The sequence below is a fragment of the Candoia aspera genome, chromosome 2, assembly GCF_035149785.1.
Source record: "Candoia aspera isolate rCanAsp1 chromosome 2, rCanAsp1.hap2, whole genome shotgun sequence".
Lineage (NCBI taxonomy): Eukaryota > Metazoa > Chordata > Lepidosauria > Squamata > Boidae > Candoia > Candoia aspera.
Window position 1 is genome coordinate 255,134,730 of NC_086154.1, and position 27,605 is coordinate 255,162,334.

A 27,605-nucleotide genomic window follows, 5' to 3' on the forward strand; every position below is an offset into this window, starting at 1 on the left:
GCCAAAATGGGTATGATCAAAAACAAAGATGGCAAGGACCTAACAGAAGAAGAAGAGATCAAGAAAAGGTGGCAAGAATACACAGAAGACCTGTATAGGAAGGATAACAATATCGGGGATAGCTTTGACGGTGTGGTCAGTGAGCTAGAGCCAGACATCCTGAAGAGTGTGGTTGAATGGGCCTTAAGAAGCATTGCTAATAACAAGGCAGCAGGAGATGACGGCATCCCAGCTGAACTGTTCAAAATCTTGCAAGATGATGCTGTCAAGGTCATGCATGCTATATGCCAGCAGATTTGGAAAGCACAAGAATGGCCATCAGATTGGAAAAAATCAACTTATATCCCCATACCAAAAAAGGGGAACACTAAAGAATGTTCAAACTATCGAACAGTGGCACTCATCTCACATGCCAGTAAGGTAATGCTCAAGATCCTGCAGGGTAGACTTCAGCAATTCATGGAGCGAGAATTGCCAGATGTACAAGCTGGGTTTAGAAAAGGCAGAGGAACTAGAGACCAAATTGCCAATATCCGCTGGATAATGGAAAAAGCCAGGGAGTTTCAGAAAAACATCTATTTCTGTTTTATTGACTATTCTAAAGCCTTTGACTGTGTGGACCATAACTAATTGTGGCAAGTTCTTAGTGGTATGGAGATACCAAGTCATCTTGTCTGCCTCCTGAAGAATCTGTATAACGATGAAGTAGCAACAGTAAGAACAGACCACGGAACAACGGACTGGATTAAGATTGGGAAAGGAGTACGGCAGGGCTGTATACTCTCACCCTACCTATTCAACTTGTACGCAGAACACATCATGCGACGTGCTGGGCTTGAGGAATCCAAGGCTGGAGTTAAAATTGCTGGAGGAAACATTAACAATCTCAGATATGCAGATGATACCACTTCGATGGCTGAAAGCGAAGAGGAACTGAGGAGCCTTGATGAAGGTGAAAGAAGAAAGTGCAAAAGCTGGCTTGCAGCTAAACCTCAAAAAAAACCCAACCAAGATTATGGCAACCAGCTTGATTGATAACTGGCAAATAGAGGGAGAAAATGTAGAAGCAGTGAAAGACTTTGTATTCCTAGGTGCGAAGATTACTGCAGATGCTGACTGCAGTCAGGAAATCAGAAGACGCTTAATCCTTGGGAGAAGAGCAATGACAAATCTCGATAAAATAGTTAAGAGCAGAGACCTCACACAGACAACAAAGGTCCACATAGTTAAAGCAATGGTGTTCCCCGTAGTAACATATGGCTGCGAGAGCTGGACCATAAGGAAGGCTGAGAGAAGGAAGATCGATGCTTTTGAACTGTGGTGTTGGAGGAAAATTCTCAGAGTACCTTGGACTGCCAGAAGATCAAACCAGTCCGTACTCCAGGAAATAAAGCCAGACTGCTCACTTGAGGGAATGATATTAAAGGCAAAACTGAAATACTTTGGCCACATAATGAGAAGACAGGACACCCTGGAGAAGATGCTGATGCTAGGGAGAGTGGAAGGCAAAAGGAAGAGGGGCCAACCAAGGGCAAGATGGATGGATGATATTCTAGAGTTGACGGACTCGTCCCTGGGGGAGCTGGGGTGTTGATGACCGACAGGAAGCTCTGGCATGGGCTGGTCCATGAAGTCACGAAGAGTCGGAAGCGACTAAACGAATAAGCAACAACATCAAGCAAAGATAAAAGCTACCAAAAAATCAAAAACTACAAAAAAGAGAAAAAAACTAAAAAGGTGTGAAAAACACAAGAGAGATTTTTTTTTCAGAGTTACAGAAATATGTGACTTCTGACTTTTAACAGCAAGTATATACAAAAATTTTCCATGGTCAATCCCTTACTCTATATTAAACCAAAACCACATTATTTCTATAAATCATTCCACATTGACACATTATAAAAATCACTCAGTTACTCTCTCCCCTTATATTAAAAGAAAAAAAAGAAAAATTCATATAAACCTCCTAAACAACTTCCCCCTCCCCAAAGATAACATCTATTTAATTATTCCCTTCCTAGTACTATTCTATACATTTCTGTCTACTATAATAAAAATCAAACTAAAAAGCACATACATTGTCTGCCATTAGACTTAATAATACAACAATTTTAATGATCTTAATATTAATAAACCCAAAACCATCCAAGTAGACATATTTTTTTTGCATGTGAGCATTCTTGAAAGCAGAAATCTGAGCTGAAGAAAGATAGTGAAGCAGGTTAGGTATGTTTAAAAAGGAAAGGAGATAGGTGCTAGGCTCTGCCTGTTCCTAAAATGTAACTCACTACATCCTACCAGGAGGAGAATCCAAGAGCATGTGCTCTGTGCATAAGTGTGGGGAAGGAAGAGAAATGGAAGTAACCTCAGATTAAGGGAAGAAACAGAGAGAGTGAGTAACAAAGAAGGAACCCAGAGTAAATTCTTAACACTCTGTCTATACCCTATTGCTCCCTTTTGGTCAGTAGTTGCTGAAGAGTCAGTGCTATTGAGTTGGACCTCTAACCATGGGATGAGGTATCATCAATATGCTGATGATACCCAACTATACATCTCCATCCTGGGTGAAGTAAGTGATGCGGTGGCTGCCCTTTCTCAGTGCCTGCGGGCTGTGTGGCCCTGGATGGGGAACAACAGGCTTCAGCTGAACCCTGGTAAGACAGAGTGGCTGTGGATTGATGGCTCCTCAGTATCTGGGAAGTTGTCATCTCTAGTTCTGGTTGTGGTTGCACTGCCCCATTCAGAAGCGGTGTGGAACTTGGGGGTCCTCCTGGACTCACGACTCCTGCTCGAAGAGCAGGTGGCAGTTGTGGCCAGGAGGGCCTTTGCACAACTCCGTGTTGTGCGCCAGTTACGCCCTTTCCTGGATCGAGATGCCCTCCAGACAGTCACTCATGCCCTGTCATCTCCCGTATAGACTATTGCAATGCGCTCTACATGGGGCTACCCTTGAAGAGTATTCGGAAGCTTCACCTGGTCCAGAATGTGGCCACATGGGCAGTTATGGATGCCCCAAGATTGGCACATGTGACACCACTGCTGCGCAAGCTGCACTGGGTGCCAGTTTGCTTCCAGGTCCAATTCAAGGTGTTGGTTATCACCTTTAAAGCCCTACATGGCATGGGGCCAGGTTATCTGAGGGACTGTCTCATCCCCATGACATTGCCCCAACCCACCCCATCATGCAGAGAGGGCATGTTGTGGACCCCGTCGGTAGGAGAATTTTGTTTGACGGGGTCTGGGAAGCGGGCCTTCTCTGCAGTGGCGCCCACCCTCTGGAACACTCTGCCTCCGGAGGTGAGGCAGGCCCCTTCACTTCTGGCCTTCCGGAAAAACTTGAAGACCTGCCTCTGCTGCCTTGCTTGGGGTGGGAAGGGGAGTAGTTCTTCCTGAGGGTGGCTGGCGCCTTAGAGCCCTCCTCACTGAATTAGATCTTATTGCCTCTTGGATTTTATACTTATTTTTATCTTCTATTTATGTTGGCAATTTGTATTTGTATTTTTGTATGTTCACAGTTTTAATGTTGGTTTTATTGTAAACCATCCAGGATCCCTCTTTTCGGGGGAGATGGGCAGTGATAAAATTTGAAAAATAAACAAACAATATACATTTTTTAATGACAGGAATGCTGTGATAGAGCAAGTATTTCCACATTCAGAACTCTTGCATAATATGCATTCCTTTTTTTTTTTAACCCACAAGATAATGCCTTCCTTTGGGAAAATCTGATATATATTAATAGCAGTATTTACAATATTGTAGGTATACCCAGCAGGTTGGGAAAAGATGATATATATATTAGCAGTGATCTCGGTTTCTTTGTGCTCATTATTATGCAGATAAAATCCATAAGAATAAATATTGGGCTTGAGTCCACCCCAAGGTTTGCAAAAGTACAAAGACTTTTTAGAGGAAAACTTGGGGGAAGGAATCTTTCCAATGAAGAGTGAACTTTAAGGTTCTGCAGCTGTGCAGATTTGAAGGCAGAAGTGTGGTTCAGAGCCCACAGAGGCACAAACTGCAGCTGTATGATCCTGAGAAAAATTACAGCTGCTTGAAGGTGTTGTAGACAAATGCTATATTTGGACATCCACCTGCTCTGGAAACATTGAGATCCTGCAGTGGCTTACTAAGGAGGCTCAGTGGATGTGAACGACTGGATGGAGAAATGGAATGAATTATCCTTGGACTGGATATTGGTCAGCCGTAACTTCAGACTACAGAGTCACCTTTTCTAAAGCTCCTTCAGTTGCAAGGTGGCTTCCATAACCTTTGTACGGTAATCACATTCGCAACAGGTCCATCATGTCGCCATTCCACTCCCTGGCGTACATCTCCTAACCAGATCTGAAAATATTCTTCTGATCGTTGAGTTCATGGCCAAAGTGATATTTGGATCCTGGTCTCCCAGGCCATAGTGCAAAACAAATGGAAGCTACAGTTATTTGTTTGGGAACTGAAAAAGTGATGCACATTCTTCAATTATTCATCAGTTTAGAATATGTTTAGAGAGCAGTTAGAATAGAGGAAATAGTTTATTACAGTTTTCTTAATAGGTTACCAGAATCTAACAAACATAACGAGATGATGAATAGAATACATGGAAAAAAACATATCCACTAATAACCAATATTAGCTTTATAATTTACAAATGTTAAAAGGACACTTAAAGAATTTTTGAAAACATGCCTCCTGTTCTCCATGTGCTGCCTTCTGAAAGAAATGAGAAAAGGGATAGAAAATAAATCAGCTGATAATATAATGTCCATATACAAATCACAGCCACATCTAGAATACTGGGTACAGTTCTGGTCACCACATCTCAAGAGGGTTATTGTGGAGATAGAGAAGGTGCCGAGGAGGGCAGTCAGGGTGATCAGAAGGCTTGAAAATCTTCTGAGGAAGGACAGGCTGCATGATTGGGGTTTTTCTGCTTACAGAGAGATGTTTGCATGCAAAAGAAAGCATCAACAGGGAGAAGTTCTTCTCCATTTTCCAGTGTTTTACAGTCTTTATTCATATATATATTATTTATGTTTTATTGTAAACCGCCCAGAGTCCCTTTTGGGAAATGGGCAGCGATAAATTTGATCAATAAATAAATAAATAAATAATACTAGAACTAGAGGCTGTCAAATGAAACTGAATAGTAGAAGGCTTAAAATGGATAAGAAGAATTGTTTTTTCATGCAGCATGTAATCAACCTACGGAATATGTTGCGGCAAGATGTGATATTTGCTACCAGCTTAGATGTCTTCAAGTGGAGACTTGACGATTCCTAGGAGCAGGTCTTTCGGTGTGTAGCCTGGATGATGGGTGCTGCCTCCAGGCATGGGAACTGCCCACCCCTACATATTCAATAATGGGAACAACAGTAGAAAGAGGGCTGCCTTGATCTACTTGTGGGCTTCCTAGATACATGTAGGGGCCACTGTGTGAGTTAGAACGCTGGTTAGACGGGCCTACTCCTGATCCAGCGGACTGATTCTCCTGTTTTCAAATTCCTCTGGGTCTGCTGTCAAGCAATTAAAAATAACGATAAAAACAATCACAAGCAACGCAATGAGGCATTACATCTTGTTTAGCTCTGGAATATACAAAGGTGGTTTTGTTTCATTAACACTGATACTGCTGCTGTTTGGTGTGGATTACACCCTTCATTGAGAAGTGCATGTTTCTTTGCTAAGAAATTATGTTCTATTGCTTGACTTCTGAAGCAAGAGTGCCAAGCAAGTGCAGACAGCTTTTATTTCTTCTTTCTAGTACCCAGTGATTGTGGAGTTGTTCCATGATGAAAAAGACCCTGTTCCAGCTGCTCCTTCTGGAAAGAAAACATCTTCAAAAATCAATATCCGATCTGCCCGTCCTGCTGTGAAAGCAGCCAATAAAGAACATAAGAAAACAGTTGGGCACCAGGTACAAAGGAGTCTTTTTCAAACATGTTTCTGTGTTTCTCTTGCAGGGTGCTTAATTCTGGCCCATCCAAGTTATAATGTTGTCAATGAATAATTGCCAGGGCTACAGAGCAAGTGAATTCAAGGCTATGACATGTTAAAAAAAAACTGGTGCTAAAATGAATATGTTCTATCTTTCTCCCAGTTCCCTTTCTGGGGAGAGGTTCTTTAGAGCTCAGAGACTACAAATCAGGAGACAGAAATTCAATTTGCATGCAAAACCATCTCAGGGTTCATTCTGAGATATTTTAAGTGTTTTCCCTTAGGACTAGGGATAGAAGAGGTAAATTGCTTCCCTGAAATACCTTCCGGTGACAGCCTGTCCCTGGCTGGAATCAGGAGATTAATAGGAAGAGCGGGAGTTGGGTATGTTGATGAGCAAAAAGCCTCTGTAACTGATTCATTGATTGGTTTGTTGGTAGCCTCTGTCTGGCCTATTAGTGTTGGAAGGAATTCTGAGCCAGGCAGCTGTTACAATTGTCTTCATGTCCCCCAGATCTCTGAGTCTTCCTGTTCCTCATCTTGAGAAGAATAATACTTGTGGCTTCTTGTCAGCCACTAAGCATGACACTTCTGGTTCTGGTATGTCTGGATTGTGTAGCCTGGATCGTATAGGTGGATTTTGTTCTGTGTGGACCATGACAGTATAAGTTGGGTTCACATACTCTACTAAGGCAGGGTTTTTAACCATGATTTGTTGAAAGCCATGTGGATTGCTTCATACATCATGCTCAGCTGTAATTCACTCATCCCACTAAGCCAGTAACCAATCACATTTTGGTTGGGGTGAAGTGTGAAATCAGCCACTTAGTCAGGAAAGAGGGTCCTGCTCCCATCTTGGATTAGGTATTTGTCCTTGCAATTCTTAATTCCCCCCTTGTAAAATGTGAGCTGCTTGGCCATTTCATCCATTTTTACCTGTAAAGCAAGCCTTGTCCCATTCCTCCCTTTCCTGCAAAGTCAAGGGATCATTATTTCTTTTCTCTTTCAGTTTCGTAATTCATTGTACCTGTTAATGGAGACGCTGAATGCTACCACTCCCCATTATGTTCGGTGTATCAAACCCAATGATGAGAAGTTACCCTTCACGTAAGAACTGTCTTCTGATGAGACTAGAGATTTTGTAGCTTGCTGAAATATTGGGGGCAAATAGATTGAGAAACATTTGTCACAATTGGGTCCCTTATGAATCCTTCACACACACCCTTAACTGGGATAGTCGTGAACCTTGTGACTTTATGCAAGATGCTAAGATTAGCCGGTTTTAACTTCAGTATACTTATTTACTGTATGTATATGATTGACATGGCTGCCCATCTCACAGCAATGATTCTGTGAATTTCTTGTTGCTTAGCAAGTTACGTGAGCCAAAAAAGTGCTTTAGAGCAGGGTTTCTCAACCTTAGCAACTTTTAAGATGTGTGGACTTCAACTCCCAGAATCCCCCAGCCAGCAGTTTTGTTTGGTTTTGGCTTAGTGTATTGCATGAAGCCAGCTGCTGTGATTTGTAAGGCAAACTTAATGGCTCTATGTAAGGATTGCCTACCCTAATAGACTCAGACTCACAAGCAGGAACTTAATGATATCTGATTTATTAAAGAATAGTATGCAAATACAGAGAAAGCTGAGAATGAGCAAAAGCGCGCCAAATACAAACTAAAAACCCTTGGCACAAACATAATCCCTCCCCTCGCCCTGCCATTGCAAATTCCCCCCCCCCCCCCCCCGGTGCTGGTAACCGTTTCTGCTGATGTCCTGGGAAAGAAACCTTGAACACACGAGATAACCCAAACACATTCCAATCCAGCTGCCAACATATAACAATCCCACGAGATGGAATCCTCCTCCCCTCCCCGAGGAAACACGCATCAGCCAAATGACATGCGAAATGTTACGATGCAGCGGTAACATTGGAATGGTGAACATGACATACCGCCCCCCCCCAAAAAAACGAAACACTAAGGAGCATGACACTCAGTTTATTGTGCTGACCCACTTAGTTGTAGTTTATTCAGCAGATAGCAGTACCTAACTAACCTTGGTTGAATCTGATAAAGCTAGCCATGGTCAGTTCTTGCCAAAGCTGGATCTAAGACCACTTAGGCTATACTGTAGTTTCAGTGTGGAAGTTTAAAAAAATCCCTGAAAAAGGCAGTGGGAAACCTGCTTCCATGTTTTTGCTGGCAAAGCTACATGGAGGTGTCCATGTTGTCACCAGGAGTCATATTTAGCTCAAGGGAGTCTTTACCTTTTAACACCAAACATGGTTAAACAATGTACAAACTCAGCCATTACTTTCCCAGTGATACACAGCCGAGTGCATGGGCCACTTTTACTCCAGTGTCAAACCAATATATATATGAATGAATGAATGGATGGATGAATGGATGGATGGATGGATGGATGGATGAAAGAAACATAAAGCAATTGTCTGTGAAAGCATATTATGCAATGCTTCCTCAAGTATCATATCTACCTCGGTTCCTGTTGCATTATATTAATGCTGGTACAAGACCAAATGCTCAACCTGGAAAAGAATTGTGTTGGACTGTAGGGTCCAGCAGGCCCAGCCAGTAAGTCCAATGAAGGAGGCAAGGGAGTTAGACTGACCAGTGTTACCGCACCCCCTGCTTCATGTGGTGGGGAGAATACTTGAATTGGTTAACTGTTGCTGGAAGCTTGGAATAGAATAATACAAATCAAAATGAACAAAAACGTGCCCCGCAGCTCTTTGCTGCAGTTTTTGCTGCAACAGATGAAACTTGCTGCCCCCATAGCAGTGCAGTACGTTGCAACTCCTCCCTGATTTCTCATCCTCAAGATCAGAATGAGAAAAGTGTTTATACTGACTGTTCCGTTTATCACCTCAGTGAGAGTTTATGGAAGCAAACACCAGATCTTCAGCAGGAGCCAATAAAGCAGTCACTGTGTGGACTATAATAGCAAAAGTTTAGTACTGTTATCTTCAGGAGAAACTTAGCAGATGAGAGACAGTGAATCCTGTTAGCTGACACAGCAGCAGAAATTTGCTGGGTGCCTGTTTCACCTGTTCACCATGACTGGATCTTACCATTTCTGTATATTTAACGAACGTCCCACTGCTAAATCTTTGAGAGCAGTCTTGAGTTCTTTACCATCAGCATCTGATTTAAGTAGATCGTTGCAAAGGATACTAATAGCATTTTACATGCAACATCTGTGATCTCTTGAGCAGTACAGTATAAATAATTACGGCTTTACAGTACCATCATTCAATACTCAGTTTCTTAATTAAGTCAGATTAGAGAATGTTAGGTCTATAATCAGATATTGTCCCGGGATTTATTGTTGCAGGAAGTTTATACCATTAACTTTCCTGCATTCTCAGATCCAAAAGTAATGTAATAATTCGGGCATTTCAGTGTCCCATTCCTCAGAAGTGGAACAACAAGCTTGTGTTGATAATCAGTAACAGGCTACTTAGCCACATACATTAAAAACTATTTCTGGATCATCTGTTTGGGCACAGTGTATATTTCATGCTCCAAAATAATGAATGTATGTGTGCTCACTGCATATATTCAATGCTTCAAAAAGCATGAATGCATTTCTTTGCCCACATCAGACTGGAAGAGTCACCACTCTTTGGGATTTAAAATATAATTTGAATGAAAACAACTCAGGTCTAGTTCACAACAGAGAAGAAGCAATCACAAGACTTGACTGTCCCATGAAAATTTTTTCATGCTCCTAAGTGTCCCATTAAGCTCTTCTTTGATTAAAGAAGTTAAATACATGTTCTGGTCCAGGATGATGTACGCTCTCTGCTTTCATCCTAAGAACATAAGAAAAAGGATATGAAATCTTGGAGTTGAAAAGCACCTTGGGCCATCTATTACAATTAATCCCTTGTTTTCTGCTGGGAACCAAGAGCATTCCCAACATAGGTTGAACTTCAACATTGGTTGAAGTTCTCTAGCAAAAAAGACCCTTCTAGACAATTAATTCTATTGTCAAAATGCTTAACTATCAACAGACTTCAGTCTACTAAACCTCATTTGATCTGACCCTGTTCTTTAGAGCAATAAGAAATTAATCTTTGTCCTCTTCTACATCATAGCCCTTCACAGATTTTGAAGAGGGCATTTCAGTTTTCCTGTCTCCTGTAGTGATAGTTTCCACTCCCCCTTTACAGTTGGAAAATTTGCAATACCCTTTGCTCCTACTGAAACATGTTACTGAATAATTGCTGTGATCCATCTGCAAGGCAGCTGTACTTTTGAAGCAACAGCAGCATCTCAAAGAGGCCTCTTTGGTTCAGCCAAAGAATTGCTTTGGGGCTCTGGGTGATGAAAGGTGTTCAGTCAAGGAAAATTGCTAAATTGTTATTTATGCTATTGAAGTGACACACACGAACATACACATGCATACATCTGGAACAATGCATTACATGTCTGCTCTTGTGCATTTACATTTTTGATATAGTGGATGACGTCCTGAAAGCTTGGCACATACTGGGAGTGGCAAGTTCCTTTTTCCTTGTTTTCCTTTTATTGACCTCCATTTTGAAGGACTCATAGCTAGATATGCAGTGTCTCTAAGCTTTAGAAGGAACTGATCCTCACAGATCAAATATGATGAAGAAGCCATTTGGGAATGTTTCAAAGAACAGCTGAAGAGGAGTGAGAAACTTTCCATTCTGAGTAGCCGCCTCTGGAAAGGTGAACTGTTGTAGGAATTCCAGAAAGGAGCCACTAATAAAGCACCAGTATCAACTGAACAGCATTCTCCAACCTGGAACCCTCAAGGCATGTTGAGAGTTCAGTCCAAAACCAACTGAAGAGCTTTAAGTTTGGGAAGGCTATTCTTAAGATTATTTTTTTAATCCATTCAATCGTGTCTGATTCTCAGAGACTGCCTGGACAGGTCCCTGCGGTTTTCTTGGCAAGGTTTCTCAGAAGTGGTTTGCCATTGCCTCCTTCCTAGGGCTGAGAGAGAGTGACTGGCCCAAGGTCACCCAGCTGGCTTCATGCAGGACTAGAACTCACGGTCCCCAGTTTCTAGCCTGATGCCTTAACCACCCGCCAAACTGGCTCTATATTCTTAAGATTAGCTTTGGGTTAATAGGCCATATAAATGAACAGGAATTGGAATGAATTGTACTGCTGTGTTCATGAGTGCCATAAATTGTGTCTTGACAGCTTTGATCCAAAGAGAGCAGTACAACAACTTAGAGCTTGTGGAGTGCTGGAGACTATCCGTATCAGTGCAGCAGGCTACCCATCCAGGTGACTGTCACTTCAACACAATTCTGAATTTCTGTTTTTCTCTAATAACAGTCATGCTTTAAAACAATGCAGAAGACAAAGACTGAGAAAGTAAACTCTAAGGGACACTAGGGAAATGTTTAAGAGTGCACAAAAAAATAACCAGAACAGGTATGTTTTTTTCCTCTGTGAAGTCTGAATTCTTTGGTAGAGCCTTGGAACTCCTTGACCAATTGCTTCTCCGTGTGAAGCTCAGTCCTGGTGGACAACCTTTCCCTAAAGCCTGCTTTCTCCTGCAGGAAAACCAACAGGGTTTGGGTATGCATTGAGGAATGTTAAGAATGGTCTACACGTAACCCTAAGCCATAATGTGGTTTGTTCACTTTTCTTGGCTTAGTGGGATGTCCTCAGTTTAAAAACCAGTTTTTCCCCCCTTGGGATGGGGTTGCACATTAACTAAGCAAACAGCACTCAGTATTATGGTGAACTTGGCATAAATTCAGGAATACGGGCTGAATCTTCTGCAATGTGAAACAGTTTCTTCACAAACATTAAGAAGTGCCTCAACATGCTGGTCAGTGTAACTTTAAAAAATTGTTTTTCATAGCATTGATTCTTTCCAAAAATAAATACCATCCTTCTTCCATAGCATATACAATCACACTTGGAGCAGAGGGAGTTATTTTGAAGATAAATCTTGACCTCTGCATTGTGATACAGAGGTGATGTCCTGAGCATAGGCCATATACCAGACAGAATCTGAAGTATAGATTGACCAGTCAGCAGATTTAGCTTTCTCTGCATAATATGGTCTACATCAGTATTTTAAATCCATTGAAAACTATCTGAATATTTTGCTGTGCTGTCCTTTGGGTAAAAGCAATGACAGAGAGTTTGTGTGCTTGGGGTTTGCATTTTATTGTTTTGGTCTCCAGTGGACAAAAAAAAAATATTGAGGGCTTGTCATTCATCCATTTTCCCTGTCAAATACAACTCTCTTGGTCTTTGATACATCAAAGATCAGATGCATACTCCTTGTAGCATTATACAATTTATCTAAGGTTTGCTGAATACAATTCCACTCAGGCTCTCAACCAATAAACTACATACAAATTTCCTAGCTAACATGCTACTTACGTTACTTTCATTCAATCAATCATCCCTATTCATTCTTTAACCTACCTCATCTTGTTTACCGCTTAAGTAACCCATTCCCACTACTTTCAGCTTGTTTTTACATTTCTCCTGAAGTACCTACTCTCACTTCCATATGACAAAGTAGGCAGAAGCACATTCTTATTATACATAGCCATTTTTGCTTCTTTTGATGAGCATTTCTCGCAAAGACCAGCTACTACACATTGTTGATCCTAACATTTCTCTATCCATTTCCCCATCTTCAGCGAATATTCTATCACAGTACACAAATTCAGTTGCTCCAGTTTTTCACCGTTTATGTATAATGTGTAATTGTTTGTTCCACTGACTTTGTCAAATACAAGTAGCTTGGCATACATTAATTTTAAGATCCATTCTCTTCATTGCATCATACAATCTGTTTAACATTTGCTGCAAATTGTTTGAGTTCTTAGCAATACAGTATCATCTGCATATAAAAATATATGCACTTGTTTTTGCATTCACTTTTGCTACCTTTCCCTTTATTAGGGGAACAATAATTGCATTTTCCTTCTTCTTTTAGTCTTAGGTCTTCCTTCCTTCCTTCCTTCCTTCCTTCCTTCCTTCCTTCCTTCCTTCCTTCCTTCCTTCCTTCCTTCCTTCCTTTCTCATTTCCCAATAGGCATTTTTTTTCTCATCCATAGTCAGCTTCTTTCACTTTATCATTCCATAAGGCATCCATTCTTGTATTTCCCATTGGTGTAACTTGACACACTTCTGCTATGGCACTCTGTAACATAATTGTTTTCACTCTGATGCAAGCAGCTTCCATATTCTTTTTCCTTTTCATTCGTGCTGTTGGGAGATTAATCTCCTGATACTTTTTCACATGTTCTCTCCCTTCAGGCCTTCTATTTCCCTTCTGCTTTCTTTTGGCTCTCTCCTTCTCTGCCATGTGCCTTTTCCCCAAGGCCCACTCCTGCCAATTAAAAATGCTGTCTTCTTTATTCAGAACTTACCATCCTTGTACCATTCACTAATTCTGTCATCATAAACAATCAAGCTTAAATCATGTATGTGAAACTTTTACTTTAGCTAAGCAGATACTTCATCAATCATCATTCTCGTTCATCCTGGTTCTTCAAATGGCCCAGTCACTTTTCTTATAATCACTTGTCTTCTTTCTATCCACTCATATCACCAAATAGAATTACTTTTTTCCCTGGATGTGCATCCATTCAGAATGTTGCACAGTTTTCCCCCAAACTGTTCCTGGTTCTTTTGTTCTTACCATTCAATTGTAATATGCAGCTTTCATCAGCCTATGAATGCCTACTTTCATATCTACCCACAACAGCCTAGGCCAGTGTTTCTCAACCTTGGCAACGAAGATGTGTGGACTTCAACTCCCAGAATTCCCCAGTCAGCATGGGTCTAAGTCCACACATCTTCAAGCTGCCAAGGTTGAGAAACACTGGCCTAGACAACCAGGGCATACTTTCTGAAGTATATTTTAACCTCTTCATTTGTATTTAAATTTACATGTTCAAGGTTCTTCATGTATTCATCAACACCATTCCACAAAATCAGGTCACTTCGTTTAGATCTATTACATCTTTCCTTTTTTCCTTTTTCTCTTTCAGCTTCTCAGGCATGGAACCAATTTATTTTTCTTTCTTTCTTTCTTTCTTTCTTTCTTTCTTTCTTTCTTTCTTTCTTTCTTTCATTCATTCATTCTTTCATTCATTCATTCATTCATTCATTCATTCATGCATGCTCCCTACCAGTTATTCCTCTAACATTTCAAGTTGTGGTCCTCCATATGCCATGGTTGTCCTTAGATTGAGCCCATCCATATTGGATAAGGTGTACACAAACAGAAAAATGGGCTTGATTATTGGCATCTCCAGACAGAGGAGAGTGTTTTTTTTTCCCCTCAATGCCTGTGACAGGGGGATTCTAGATAGCAGTGATGCAGCCAGAAGGTTGTACCAAGCAGTATATAGATAATTCAGGCTAGATTATTATGCATTTCATGAGGAATTCCACCTGTACCACTGGACTAGCAAAATAGAAAGCTGTTAATCATCTTTTCTTTTTCTCAGACTTCATGCAGTAAACCTTTGTGATAAAGTTCAGCCAATCTTACTAGGAAATTCCATCCTTCCTCTGTAATTTGGGGAGTTGTTTAACAGATTTCCCAAAGCTATTCTCAAAGTAATGGAAGACCTTTATATAATATTTATGGTAACCTGTCAAAATATTAGAGAAAATTTACTAGTTTAAACTTGACAGCTTGTAAGAATGATGCCTTCAGTGTAATCATCGGGGCAGTCTTTTTATAGGCAGGTTCTGAGCCAATTTGCTTCAAAGCTAGACTGCCCTGTGGTCTTCGATCACTTCATACAGTCAGTAGAATTTCTTAATGAAGAACTCCCCCATGGTGTGCCATTTTTGCCTGAGGAGAGTGACTGCTGGTAGGCTCAGACATGAAAAGATGCTCTGGTATTTCAGGGTCTTATTTGGCATAGCTGCAACTGCACGATCCAAGTCACAAATGTAATTTGTCCTGTACTGTCTCCTTTTTCTCCCAAGGATTTTTAAAAACTTTTTGGCCAACATGTTTGTTCTTCTGCTCATAGAGTTCTTATTTATCCCAGAAGAGGTAGCATTGAATGGACCCATCCACACTGTCCACTCACCTTTAACTGGAATCTACACACAGCAAAGGAATTAATATAAATCTAAATTATACTGACCACCAGGAGGCAGTACTTGACCAGTTTCATCCTTACTGGGACTCATCAGATGTACATAGCCAGATCTTTTTCTATAGGGTTCAAATTCTCTACCAAGAATTGAACTCACACAGCATTGCGCTTTGAATAACTGTATACAGTGCATTATTTTTAGGACCAATCCAAGTCTGATCTCAATGGTATTGCTGGAAGTCCTCGGGTTATGACCACTTGTTCAGTGACTGTTCAAAGTTACGATGGTGCTGAACAAGGAGGATGACCAGTCCTCAAAGTTGTGGCTGTTGCACCATCCTCGCAGTCATGTGATCTTGTGCAGTCTTTCTGTGTCTTTCTGAAAGAGTAAAACCAGCTTCTCCATTTAGCTTTTCTTTTCTTTTCTTACATGTATTGCATCTTGGCAAGAAGCAAGGAGCAATATCGATATGAGAGATCAGAGTCTATTTTCTCTCCTCCTGCCCCCCCAATCAGTGCAAGTTTGTCTCTGGTTTTTTGTTGACAAAGGAGGACTGAGCCATATTGATGGCAAATGGTTTAAAGTGGATTAAGTTTGCACTGTGGAATTTGGGGAAGCCTAACAAAAGCATGAATGGATTAATTTGGGAGAACTGAAAAAATCCATAGAAATATAGGGTGACTGCCCCTTTGAATCTGAATCAAAACTTAACATTTTGTGTATTATTTTAGTTGATTTGAAAGTTTTGAAAATTTGGACTAGGCATTGTAGGGGACATGGATATGAAACACTTCTCCAAATTATCTCAGTTTACCTTTTCCATTGCTACCCAGCTTGTTCATTTCTAGCTGTCCTTTCATGTTTATCCTATGTAAAGTTGCCCTACATCAAAAATGATGCATTACTTCTTATATACTCTAAGGAAACACAATTTCGGGTATAATTAATTGCTGAAACATCAGCAGTTACAGAACATGTTGTAGTTACACCCTATTTTGTAGGTGCAGTTCCAAAAATATAGAACTTGGTATTGTGTGTAAAATGTTGCTTTCCTGAGCATATCAAAGAAGTTACTTTTATTCTTTATTCTTAAAATAAAGCAGCCAACCAAAAACAGATGTCGAATAGGGAAAATTGCAGAATTAAGTATGTCTCTCCCCAAGTCAACATTTTTGTGATTTACAGATTACAACTTTTAGATCTTTTATAGTGCAGAATTGAGGGTATCTGGCACAGATAAGTGTGAAAAATGTCATAGCTATTTGATGCATTAAAATCTTAGCATCAATTTCCACATCAGTAGCAGTTATAAAAATCTTGAACCTTCTTTAATCATATGTCATGTCTGACTGTGATGCTTGCTTTTCTTGTCAAGTTCACTCTCACTTCAACCACTATATGTAATCTCATCTAGCCAGGAGTGGCTTAGGTTCAAGTGATCCTAACTTCTCATTTGTGCATCTTTAGTTCATCAGAGCTATCTGCCTGATACCACAGCCTTGTCCCAGTTTGTCATAAAAATCACAGCTGCTACACTTTTGCAGACAGTGCACATACATAATTGAAATGTTTTTCCACCAGCATTCTTCTCTGCAGAATGATTTTTCATAATGGGCCTTCAGCTGCCTTATGGTCCCTTTTAAGAAAGCAGGCTTCATAAATTAACTCAGCTATCAATTAAACGTTATTTCTTCCTTTTTTAAACTATCGGTAAAGATTTTATTTAAAATACTAGGGTTTTGTAAACGCTCTGTTGTGTTCCCTGCTAACTTTACTAGCAAAACACTTTTCCCATGCTGCAGTTGCAGCTTGCTGAAATAGACCAGCCTTTCCCAAGCCAGCTTTTTCCAGATGAGTTGGAGCACCTGGCTTCATTGTCAGGATGCATGAGGGATGCCAAGTGACCCATAAGTGGCCCTTGAGCAGTGGATGGAAATGATGGAATGTTGCATACATTGGCTGGAATCATTGGGCACTTTTTAAAATTCTACCCCAGTAGGAGAGTTTGAATGCATTTGTTAGGGCAAAAATGTTTTCCATTTTCAGTGCAGTTAGTTCTGTTTCTCTTTTTTCCATTTGAATCTATGTCTGCAGAATAGTTATAGCCAATTCGACTTCCTGTTTAGGGATGCCCATGGGCAGCAATTCCTTTGGAAACATGATGGAATTCCTGAGTTACAATTCAGTAATCCATTCTGCTCTGAAATATGGGTTGCCTGTATTCACACAACACACTTAATCTGCTTAGTGTATTGACTTTTGCCCTGGGTTTTCACAATACCCTGAACCATAAACTAATGATGTAGGATGGGTAGGCAGAATATTCTAAGCCATCTTGACAAAACAATGAAAACAAACCAGGGTTCAGATTAACCAAGCTTAGTTATTTTGACTGCAGATATTCAGTTTAGAATGCAAAAGAAGAAGAAAAAGAAAAGCCAGGGGCCTTGTTAGCACTACAGTTTAGCTTGGAAAGTGTGAGGCAGCCTATAAAGCAGTGTTTTTCAACCTTGGCAACTTGGAGATGTGTGGACTTCAACTCCCAGAATTCCCCAGCCAGCATGGTTGGCTGGAGAATTCTGGAAGTTGAAGTCCACACATCTTCAAGCTGCCAAGGTTGAGAAACCCAGGTGTAAAGTATTCCAATCTTTAAAAATCCATTTTCATACCTATGTCCAAGTCATTTCAAAGCAGCGCACAGAGCATTCAGTAAAGAATGTTTGTTGAAGTGTGCAAGGCAGGACTATTCACAAGAAACACTCATGCAGGGAAAGCTTGGATGAACAGAGATCTTTAGCAGGCATGATACAATAGGGGCCTCCCAATTTTTATGTGAAGAACAAGGAGGGCCTAAGGATCCCCAAGGCACAACCCTCCGAGTTGGAACAGGTAGGAGTGAATATGTTCTTCTCCCAAGTAAGTAGCCACGTGGTTTGTTTATTCTTCAAAGACCTGATGGAAGTAGCCACATTCAGCTGGGAAAATGAATCGATCCCATCTTTATCTCTGAAAACTGCTGGAGAAGGGCTTTTGGTTTTGCAGTTTTGGGTGGGTAGGTGGATCTTCTTGGCATTTAAGGCAAAGAAAATTCACATCTGAGCAGCATGTCTGCTAAAGAAGGTAAAATATGAATATTCTTTTCGGCTTTTGCCAAAATACGGGTCTTAAACTTTGCAAAAGGCTATAAAACATACACATTGCCTCATCCAGTTTTTAGCAGTCCTACAGGCTTTGAAGTTCTCCCTTCTTCTCCTTTCCTTTCCTTTTTCTCCCCTTTGCATGCACTTAATTACAGCGGCAGTTGACAGTCCCAGACTGCCTTCATTTTGAAGGGTCCATAATTCAGAGGCTTTAATTTGCAGTGGGCTAAAACTTGGCAGATCAAGAGCCAATTTCAGAATCCGGTCTGCAAGCTCTAAATCTAAATACGATGGCAGGAGATGCTTCCTCCAAGTAGTAAAATACTATTCCACCCATCTCTTTGGATGAGAAGTTTGACACAGTCTGCTTGAGGCTTGGCACTGCCCCCCATTTTTTTTAATCCAAAGATTCAATTTAAATATTTTATCAGGAACTACAAGTTTACAAAGACTACACATTTCTGTAGCGGAAGCATTGATTGAAAAGGCCTTACATTTGCTCAGCGAGGTGGTGGTTATGAAGCTGTTTTTTTCTGGATTTATGCATACAGGAGTTCTACAGTTCAGTCGTTGAATTAAGTTTGTGCTTTATGCCCCATTTGTTTATCTTTTTCGTTTAGTGGCTGAATAAACCGCAATCTCTTTTCCTCCTTTCTGTCTACTTGTTTGTAAGAGCAGCTCTGCCTATTTTTCATTACAAAAAATCCAATCCCTTTATTTTAATGTGTTAATATTCAGCAGTCAGGTCTGGGATTCTGACTGTCAAAAATACAAGGTAAACCCAAATGCTGAAGTCAGTCACTTACTAAAACTAGTAAGTGAATGCTTGAACTGGGATGAATCTTGGTGCTTTATAGGTACAGTGACCATATATCCTTTTATTATAAAGGACAGTCCCTTATTTCTGAAAGTTGTTCTTTAGATTTATTTATTTTTCAAAAACTTACTTTTGTCCTTTATTTTAGTCATTTAACTTTTATTTATTTATTTTAAAATAAATTGTAAAATTTTTACCGTACAAATGGTACCACTTAATGTATATCTTTCACGTTCATGTGAAAAATATGGAAATTGAATTGTATTTTAAAAATAAATTTATATATATGGTTTGATTTTAGATATTTTTATCAGAATATGCATTTTTGTAAAGTTTTTCTTGGCTTTGCTCTTGAATTTTCCTCTGTAAAGCAAAGTTACACACATAAACAATTAAAATTGTTTGTCCTTGTCAACATCCTTCTGATTTGCCCCTTTTTCAGATTTGTCCTTTATTTTTTCCAAGAAAATATGGTCACCATATCTATATCCCCATTCAGGCATTCAAGCAGTGTACCAGTGCTTACATTTATTTATCATTACTCACTAATTATTTACTAAGACTCATACAACGTTCCAGCCAATAACAGCTTTGAGTGGCTTATATGTTGTGGGAATGGTGGTGATGGTCTTTAATGCCCTGAAGTAGATTCCATCTTCCTATTTCAGAGGCTGAGTCCATGTGCTCTGGAGAAACTGGGGATGATAGTGGGGTTGGGGTGATCATCAAAAGGGGAGGGTATCCCCACAGTAGGCAGGGCTTGATGATTGAGAAACACTGTCTTAGACTATTATTTTAGTGGGTTATGGTTTTATATTGTCTTTGTAAGTATTGTTTGCCACCCAGAGTTATGTACTTAAGATGGGCAGCTATAAAAATTTTCCAAATAAATACGTCTTAGGGTGTGTGATGCAGTTTTGCTGTCAGTTTTGAGCTCTTACCATCAAAGGACCAGCAGGATGCTCACCAGTCACCTATTTGCTTTAGCTCCCCACCCCCCATCCCCAATTCTGGTTTATTATAATGTTGTGCTTCTTCTTTAGGTGGACCTACCATGACTTCTTGAATCGGTATCGAGTGCTTATGAAAGACAAAAGTCTCTCGAAAAAGAAAGATAAGACGCTGATTTGTAAAATGTTATTGGAAAGCCTAATTAAGGTAAGATGTCAGAGCAATCAATCAACCATTTTGGCAGAAAAGCCAGCATCACTGCAGTCCCAAATCAGACTTAACCAAACAGACCCAGCTTCACTGCACAGTTTCAGAAATCTAAGGTCGCAGTCCCACATCGTATTATTGGCCCAACTTTTTTTTAATGCTCTTTCTGTTCCATGCTCTGACTTAATGGAATGAAACTGGTTTTATTTTTATGTTCTCTGTTGTGTCTTTAACTCAGGTCCAAGGTTCTTACTTGGGATACTTCCATTTTATGAAATGGTGAAACCTATGCTAGATTGCACCCAGTTATAAAATAATATTGACAATTGGGGGGAAGGAGGGAGGGAGGGAGGGAGGGAGGGAGGGAGGAAGGAAGGAAGGAAGGAAGGAAGGAAGGAAAAAGCTTTAAAAAAAACCTAGGTTTCCTTTTATGCTTTCCCAAAGAATCCTGACCAGTTTCAGTTTGGACGCACAAAGATCTTTTTCCGTGCTGGCCAGGTGGCATACTTGGAGAAATTGCGAGCAGATAAGTTCCGGGCTGCCACCATCATGATACAGAAGACAGTGCGTGGCTGGTTGCAGAGAGGGAAATACAGGAAAACCAGGGAAGCAGTTATGAGAATCCAGAGGTACACCCGAGGATACCTGGCACGCAGGTAAGCCTAAAGCAAAAGGTGAACATTTTCTCAAGAGAATTTGCTTGCTAGAAACCTGGGAGTTACAGACACAGCACATACGGAAAGCTATCAAGTTGGATACAGTAGCTTTGGAACGATGAAAGAAATGCATTCTTTTTTTTTTATCCTAGCAAAATTGAAAATTAGGTATATGGACTATATAGATCCTATAACAGAGCTTAAAGGACCATTTAGCTGCTAAGTCCAACCCTCTGCTCCATACAGGAGTTTTTCAGTTACAGTCCAAAGTGTAGTGATGTAGTTTCAACCCAAGTTTGGTGCATTCTAATGTATTTATTTTCAGGTTTCCACCTAACCCAAAAAATAAGATATTAAAAAATAACCCAACCACAAAACATACAAAAAAGAATAAAAAGAAAGGACCCTAACAAAAAAGCACTTAAATTTTTTACAATTACTACATAAAAATGACTTTTTAACAACTGATGAAACCTTGACCTGCAAACCAGTTGATGCTTATCTTTTTTGTCTAGATGATCAAAAACAAAAGTGCAGAGAATATCATTCAGTGTCCTGCTCCCTGAACTACCACCAGTACTAGAGTAATAAAAACCCCTTTATGCTCACACCGCTAAAAAGGAAATAGAATAAATTGCTAATTCCCCTAGTCATAGTTTTCAGCTCAGATCCTTATCTGATGGATTGGGGGGGGGGGAAATATGAGAGCTGCTGTGATGGAAAGTATGCAAAGAAAGGTCATTTGTAAAAAATATAAACAGAAATGTTCAAATCTTTCAAGGTCTTCTGACTTCTTTGCTACCACTCCTCTGTTGCATTTAGAAGCCCCTGTGAGTTGTAAAGTGGCCTGAGAGCTACAATTTTGTAACCAGGCCTCAGCTGTGATCAAGGTTGAATTTTGCTGTAGCAGCTAAATTGATGTGGGAGAGATGCATTCAAACAAAATGCATTGAGCCTCTACTGGATGTGGTGATGGAGAATAATGGCTGCTTTGAGTCCAGAAGGTGGGGTTAAAATGATAAGAGCTCCCACTGATGGGAAAATGAATTCCCCCAAAGTTTGCAGAGTCACGGTCATTCAAAGGGAAATATCAGCGTGGCTGCCATTTTTATCAATTAAATAATTAATAAAATAGATGAGTTTGTGAAATCAAACATGTCCAGAATTGAAGTGGTACAAGCAGTGGTGTGAAAATATTCAGAGAGATGTAAAACATTTTTTTTAGAAACGGGGGGATCATTTTAAAGAAGAGTGAGAAGAGCTGTGCAGATCAGTGTGGTGCAGTGGTCAATGCTGCATTAGGCCCAGGGAAACCCAGATTCAAATCTTCACTTGCTGGGTAACATTGCACTAGTATCTGACTCTTAGCCCAATCTACCTTATATGCTAATGATGCGCCTAAGATGAAGCACCATACATTACTCCTGTGCACAGTATATTGCTTTTAGCTTCTGGAGAAGAAGTAGGAAGTAAAACAAATAAATAAATGAAGTGGAAATTACTTTTTATAACCCAAATTGCAGTTGGGGGCATCACTGACTTTACTTATTGTCAAAACCAAGAAACATGAAGAAGCAAAAGTATGCTTAAAGGAATTGTGGGCAATAACCCATTTCCTCAAAAGCTGTCCATTCAGGACCAGCCACGGTCCATTGCCAACATTTGTTGAGTCTCCGTTGGAGACCATATAGAGTAGAAAATCTCGGAGGAAGGAACAGCTGACTGATGGAGTATTTCTGTTAGGAACAATTTGTTTGTTTGTGTTGTCCTTATTGTTGCTAAAACTTCTCATCCTTGCTCTTCTGCAGATTGGCTGATCATCTAAGGAAAACAAGAGCTTCCATTATTTTGCAGAAACAATATCGAATGTTAAGGATACGCCGTGCCTACCAATCTATCCGTAAAGCAGCCATCACGATCCAATCCTTCACCCGAGGAATGTTTGTTAGAAAGAACTATCAAAAGGTTTGTTTCTTTTGCTTTGCCTACAGAATGCATGAATTTCCAGCTTTACATTTCAGTAGTCCTTTTCTGTTTTCTTTTCATGAAAGCCAGATACCATCTTTAGTGTGAACTAGCTTCTTACTTACATTACATGTGTACATACCAGCAAATAAACAAATCAAATGCTGGACATATTAGTTCATTTTCTTGTGAAGATTAAGGGAGCTCATCCTTGGTACTGTACACCAGGGGAATGTACATAAGTATGTACATTCTCTTCGATTGGTACATAAATATGTTGCATAATTTTGATGTCTTAGTTCCATTTAGCATTTCATAGACAATCATTAATGTATTAAAATATATGAAAAATAGATATATTAAAAGCAGCTGCTAAAAATGAAGCAGATAGGTATTAGTATATTTGCCAAGTTTGTTCTTTTCCTTCAATTCAAACTGGACTCAATTGTAAACCTGCAAAGATTTCATTACGTTAAAGATACTGTGGATGGTTTTGAGGGCATCAACAATGCTATCAAACCATCAACATCACTTTTAAAAAATATTCAGTCTGTCTTTACGCTGTCTTCAGTCCTGCATAAAATTTTGCTTCTGAACTCCCATTGCCCTCGGTGCGATTTAAGCAGCTTATTTCTCAGCTACAGTAGATTGCAGTCTTGACTTTACTGAAAGCTAACAAAATCAGTTTGCGCTTGGCTGTGAATGCCAGATTTCAAAACACAACTTACTTGCTATGTTGTATCCCTTAGTCTTCGTTTACCAATTATATAAGATTGGTAATGGAATGCAAATCCTAATGTGGAGTGAGATCGCCATGCACTGGTAGTCAAGGAGTAAGTTCATCCAGTCCAGTGTTCTCTATTCTTATAAGCAGCTCCTGCCAGGTAGATGCCTTGTCCATCAGCTTCCATGGCCTGAGGTATCTCTTCCTGTTTCATTTGTAATTAATCTGGAAAGTGAGCCATCCTTTTTAAAAAATGTAAGACCTAAGCCCAACCTTGGTATTATTCCTGTAACTTCGAGGTTCACTTTTAAAATCCTCAGTTGGATGTCATCACGTCCAGACAATACAAAGGTTTTATTTTCTTTGAAATAGCCTTCAAACTGGTCTTGAAGGATTGACTAGTGATACACTCATCTTGATATTAAGGCTCTATCCAATGATTCTTAGAATACAAGTGGGTACCCTATAGTGGGGGCCACCTGTTTGAAGCTGTTTTGGGGGTGGGGGCAGGAGGCTCCAAGAACAGTAACTCACACCCTTGTTACCTCCAGATTATGGCAGTGTGCTGTACCTGGGGCTGGCCTTGAAGATTACCCAAAAACTGCAGTTGGAGCAGAAAGCAGCAGGCCCCCTGATTGCTGGGCAAAAGCTAGTTTAGCATTACAGCACCTAAGCTGCAGGCACTTGCATTGACTTTCAGTAGGTTTCTGTGTAAAATTCAAGGGGTTGGTATTAACCCATCAAACAACTTGGGCTTGAGTCCCGGATAGCTTTAGGACAGAGGAGGGTTCTGTTTTACCTGGGAGTAGATGCTCCAGGTATTCTCAGCCCAGGAGGCAAGAGAGACAGGACCCTGGAAGCAGAGTTTTTCAGTGGTTGTCCAGCTTCTTCAGTAAGAACTCTCCATTGAGATCCAAATGGTTTCCCCCATTGGTCATTTTTAGCTGTCAAGAGTTGGCTTTTTTGGCAGGCTTTTAGAGACTGGACACCTTGCTCTTTGTATTCCCCCTTCATTCCTGTTTTAGTCTAATGTCATTAGTAATATTAGTTTTAACTTATTGACTGGAGGATTTGAATTCTAATTTATTATGTGTTGAGATACTGCAGAATCTCTTTGCACCTATGAGCTGTTTTGACCACTAGGGCAAATGGGAGGGAGGGAAGAAGAGAGGGTGGGCTGGAAGGAAATGTCTCCCCCCATTGTCCCCGTGTCTATTTCTCATCTGGCCTAGGGTTAGTTAAATAAGTCATGGTGTTTAAGAGACAAAGGGAAATTTCTGTCTATCTCTCTGTCTTTCTCTTCACAATGTAGTTTAGATGAAAGTGAAACTTTCCTGTCCCATGTATTTCTGAGTAAATACATCTAACGAAGGTTGGGGAGCATTCACTGATAGCAGGGCGAAGCAGTTACCCTGCATCCAAGACAACTGTATTACAACCATTTAATTCTCTTTAATGAGGCATTCTGCTACCTAATTTCTCAGAATAATTTCAGCACTAATGCGGGCTCCTGCTGAATTCAGACAATCTCCAACATTGCACCTTAGAGGTTTTCAAAGTTAGCAGTTTACAAGTATTGGGAAATAAAGCAGTTGACAAACCTTCTATGTCATTAGTCGGAAATAGTTGCTGTAATTATATGATCCAAGTGGGTTCGCAGTGTGTGTGCTATATAGCCTACCTGGGAAAATATTATATATGAAAAAGCCCAAAATATTAACTTAGCCAGGCACTATTGTTCCACAGTTTTCAGCCTGGTCTCCCCTTTGCTTTTGGCATATTTAATAATTGATTACATAATAGGAATCAACTCCAGGACTATGTAATAATATTTCATCCCCACCTATTTAGAGGCATAACCTATTAGTTTCACGTTCATCATTCCTTTGATTTCTTTTTGTAACTCCTTCCATGTAGGGTTAACCTTGCCAGCGTGTTTTGAAAGTTATTGCTAGGTCTTTTCCTTTCTTTCCAAGCTGTTTTTCCCTGACTCAGAACTTAGCCCAGTTTCAGAGTACAGAAGCATAAACTGTAGATATTTCAGTGTTTAAGCTGCACAGACAGAAGCAATTGTTCTGCAGTTCTTCAGAGGGCTAGCTTAATGAAGCCACAAAGAGAAGAACCTCAGGGCAAAATGGAAAGATTATTGCGCATCAGGCTGGAGAGAAGAAAATTCACACTTCCTGGCATGAGCCTTGGAATTGCTACACAGGATGTTGCCATTTTCATTGGTCTTGGACCAACACTTTAACCACTGTTCCATATTAGTGTATTCATTCTGTTGCTTATTGATTTTTACTCCACCTTTGTGCCCATAGGGATGTAGTAACGAACTACTGAGTATTAATTTCAGTGCAATGTCAGTCTTCGATCATTCTGCCACCAGAGAGTGCATAAATGTTAATGGCTATGCACTGTTCACAATTGCCTCAAGAAATGTGAATTTGCATTTCTGATATTCATGTCAAGTTAGAAACTGCCGTATGAATAATACTGCACACACTTGATTTTAGCATAATTACTTTGCTGGATCAGATCCAGATTGATGTAATCTGAAAATGGAGAGAAAATAGATCATGTTCTACTGATACAAATCACTGGACTATTTTTAATAGATTAAATCACTTTCTGACTTCTTGATTTAATAATAGCTGTCCCACAAAAATACTGTCCCACATTTCTATGTAATTCCTGTACCTGTAGTTAATGTAAAGGTGATGCATAGAATTAATTTAATTTTTGGAATGGCTTAATACATTCAGCCACAAACTAACTGTATAGACTGCATTTTCAAAGCATGCTTAGCTAAAACGGAGTGGGCTAGTTTGTATAGCTAGAGTGTTAGAACTTCTGGCTTATGGCAAACCAAATATAGATTTTTTTTTATATGGCTTATAAGTTATGGGCCATTTCTTATGTGACACCCCATTTCACTGATCTCGGGTTCTAATAAAACAAAGTCGATCTTGGAAGCGTGATACTTGCTACATACTCATACTTGATCTAATTCATCGATTTTATAAGCTGCAGGAATATCATGTGCAGAGAAACTCAGTAACTTACCTGCTTCCATTCTTGCACATTTCATAACCTCCTGGCCTTAAGTTAACTCTGTGTAGGCACCAAGATGCATGTCACAAGTATTTGGAGATTTGATGACGTCTTAGATAGGTGAATGGACTCCTGAGGGCAAACAATAATTTTTGTTTAGTGCTGTTCCGTCATCATCACACAGAATGTCACACAGTGTAGAAAATTAAGATGTGGCTAAAAATTAAAACATTGTTTGGTGATCAACGTTTTATGGCAAAACTGAACACTATGACTGTTAACATTCTCTAAGTAGATGCATGGATTGTCTGATGAACTGCTTGTGAAATTTCAGGGTGGAGAAAGTTTTTCCCAGTGTGGTGTTCTCAGGATGTATTGAATTCCTACTCTCATAACCACCCACAGTGCAATGAGGGGATTATGGAAGTCAGAGGACATCAAGAGACCTCTAGATTAGGAACAGCTCTTGTATATCAACCGTATGATACACTTGCTACTAAAAAACTGAGGCATCTAAAGCTGGGTATCCTCTAGAAGTGTGGTCTTAATCTTATCAAATCCCCAGCCAGGATGGCCATCACTGAGAACACTGGGAGCTAGTGCAGTAGAAGCATATCTTGATTATGCTCTGTGGAAAAAGATTAAACTGGTTCATTCATATTTGTCACTAGAGAAGATAAATGACAACTAGACTGTCATAGATGGTGTTCTGCTACATTGCTGTATGCTACCCCTCCTTTTTTTTCTCTCTCTCTCCTGTATATTGGTATTGTGTTCATGTGCTTTTAAGATACTTATGGAGTACAAGGCCACCATCATCCAGAAACATACTCGGGCTTGGCTGGCTCGGAAGAATTTCGCCAAGTTCAGATGTGCGGCTGTGATTATCCAGTGCTATTTCAGACGCAGGAAGGCCAAACAAGAGTTGAAGGCTCTGAAGATAGAGGCCCGGTCAGCAGAGCACTTGAAGAGGCTCAATATTGGCATGGAGAACAAAGTTGTACAACTGCAGAGAAAGATAGATGAACAGGTAAACTCACTGAGTCTTGCCCTGTTGCGTGCA

General features: G+C 40.1%; 1 protein-coding gene across 3 annotated transcripts in view; it reads left to right on the forward strand.

The window, feature by feature from the left end:
- The window catches only part of MYO5B (myosin VB), a 251,727-nt gene that overhangs the window by 149,090 nt on the left and 75,032 nt on the right, over positions 1 to 27,605 (forward strand). For all 3 annotated transcript variants that reach the window (XM_063295830.1, XM_063295833.1, XM_063295832.1), the window contains exons 15-21: positions 5,765 to 5,917; positions 6,947 to 7,044; positions 11,135 to 11,221; positions 20,032 to 20,146; positions 20,591 to 20,802; positions 22,611 to 22,767; positions 27,333 to 27,572. In XM_063295830.1, the coding sequence (XP_063151900.1) occupies positions 5,765 to 5,917; positions 6,947 to 7,044; positions 11,135 to 11,221; positions 20,032 to 20,146; positions 20,591 to 20,802; positions 22,611 to 22,767; positions 27,333 to 27,572 (1,062 nt within the window). The remainder of the gene's footprint in view (positions 1 to 5,764; positions 5,918 to 6,946; positions 7,045 to 11,134; positions 11,222 to 20,031; positions 20,147 to 20,590; positions 20,803 to 22,610; positions 22,768 to 27,332; positions 27,573 to 27,605) is intronic.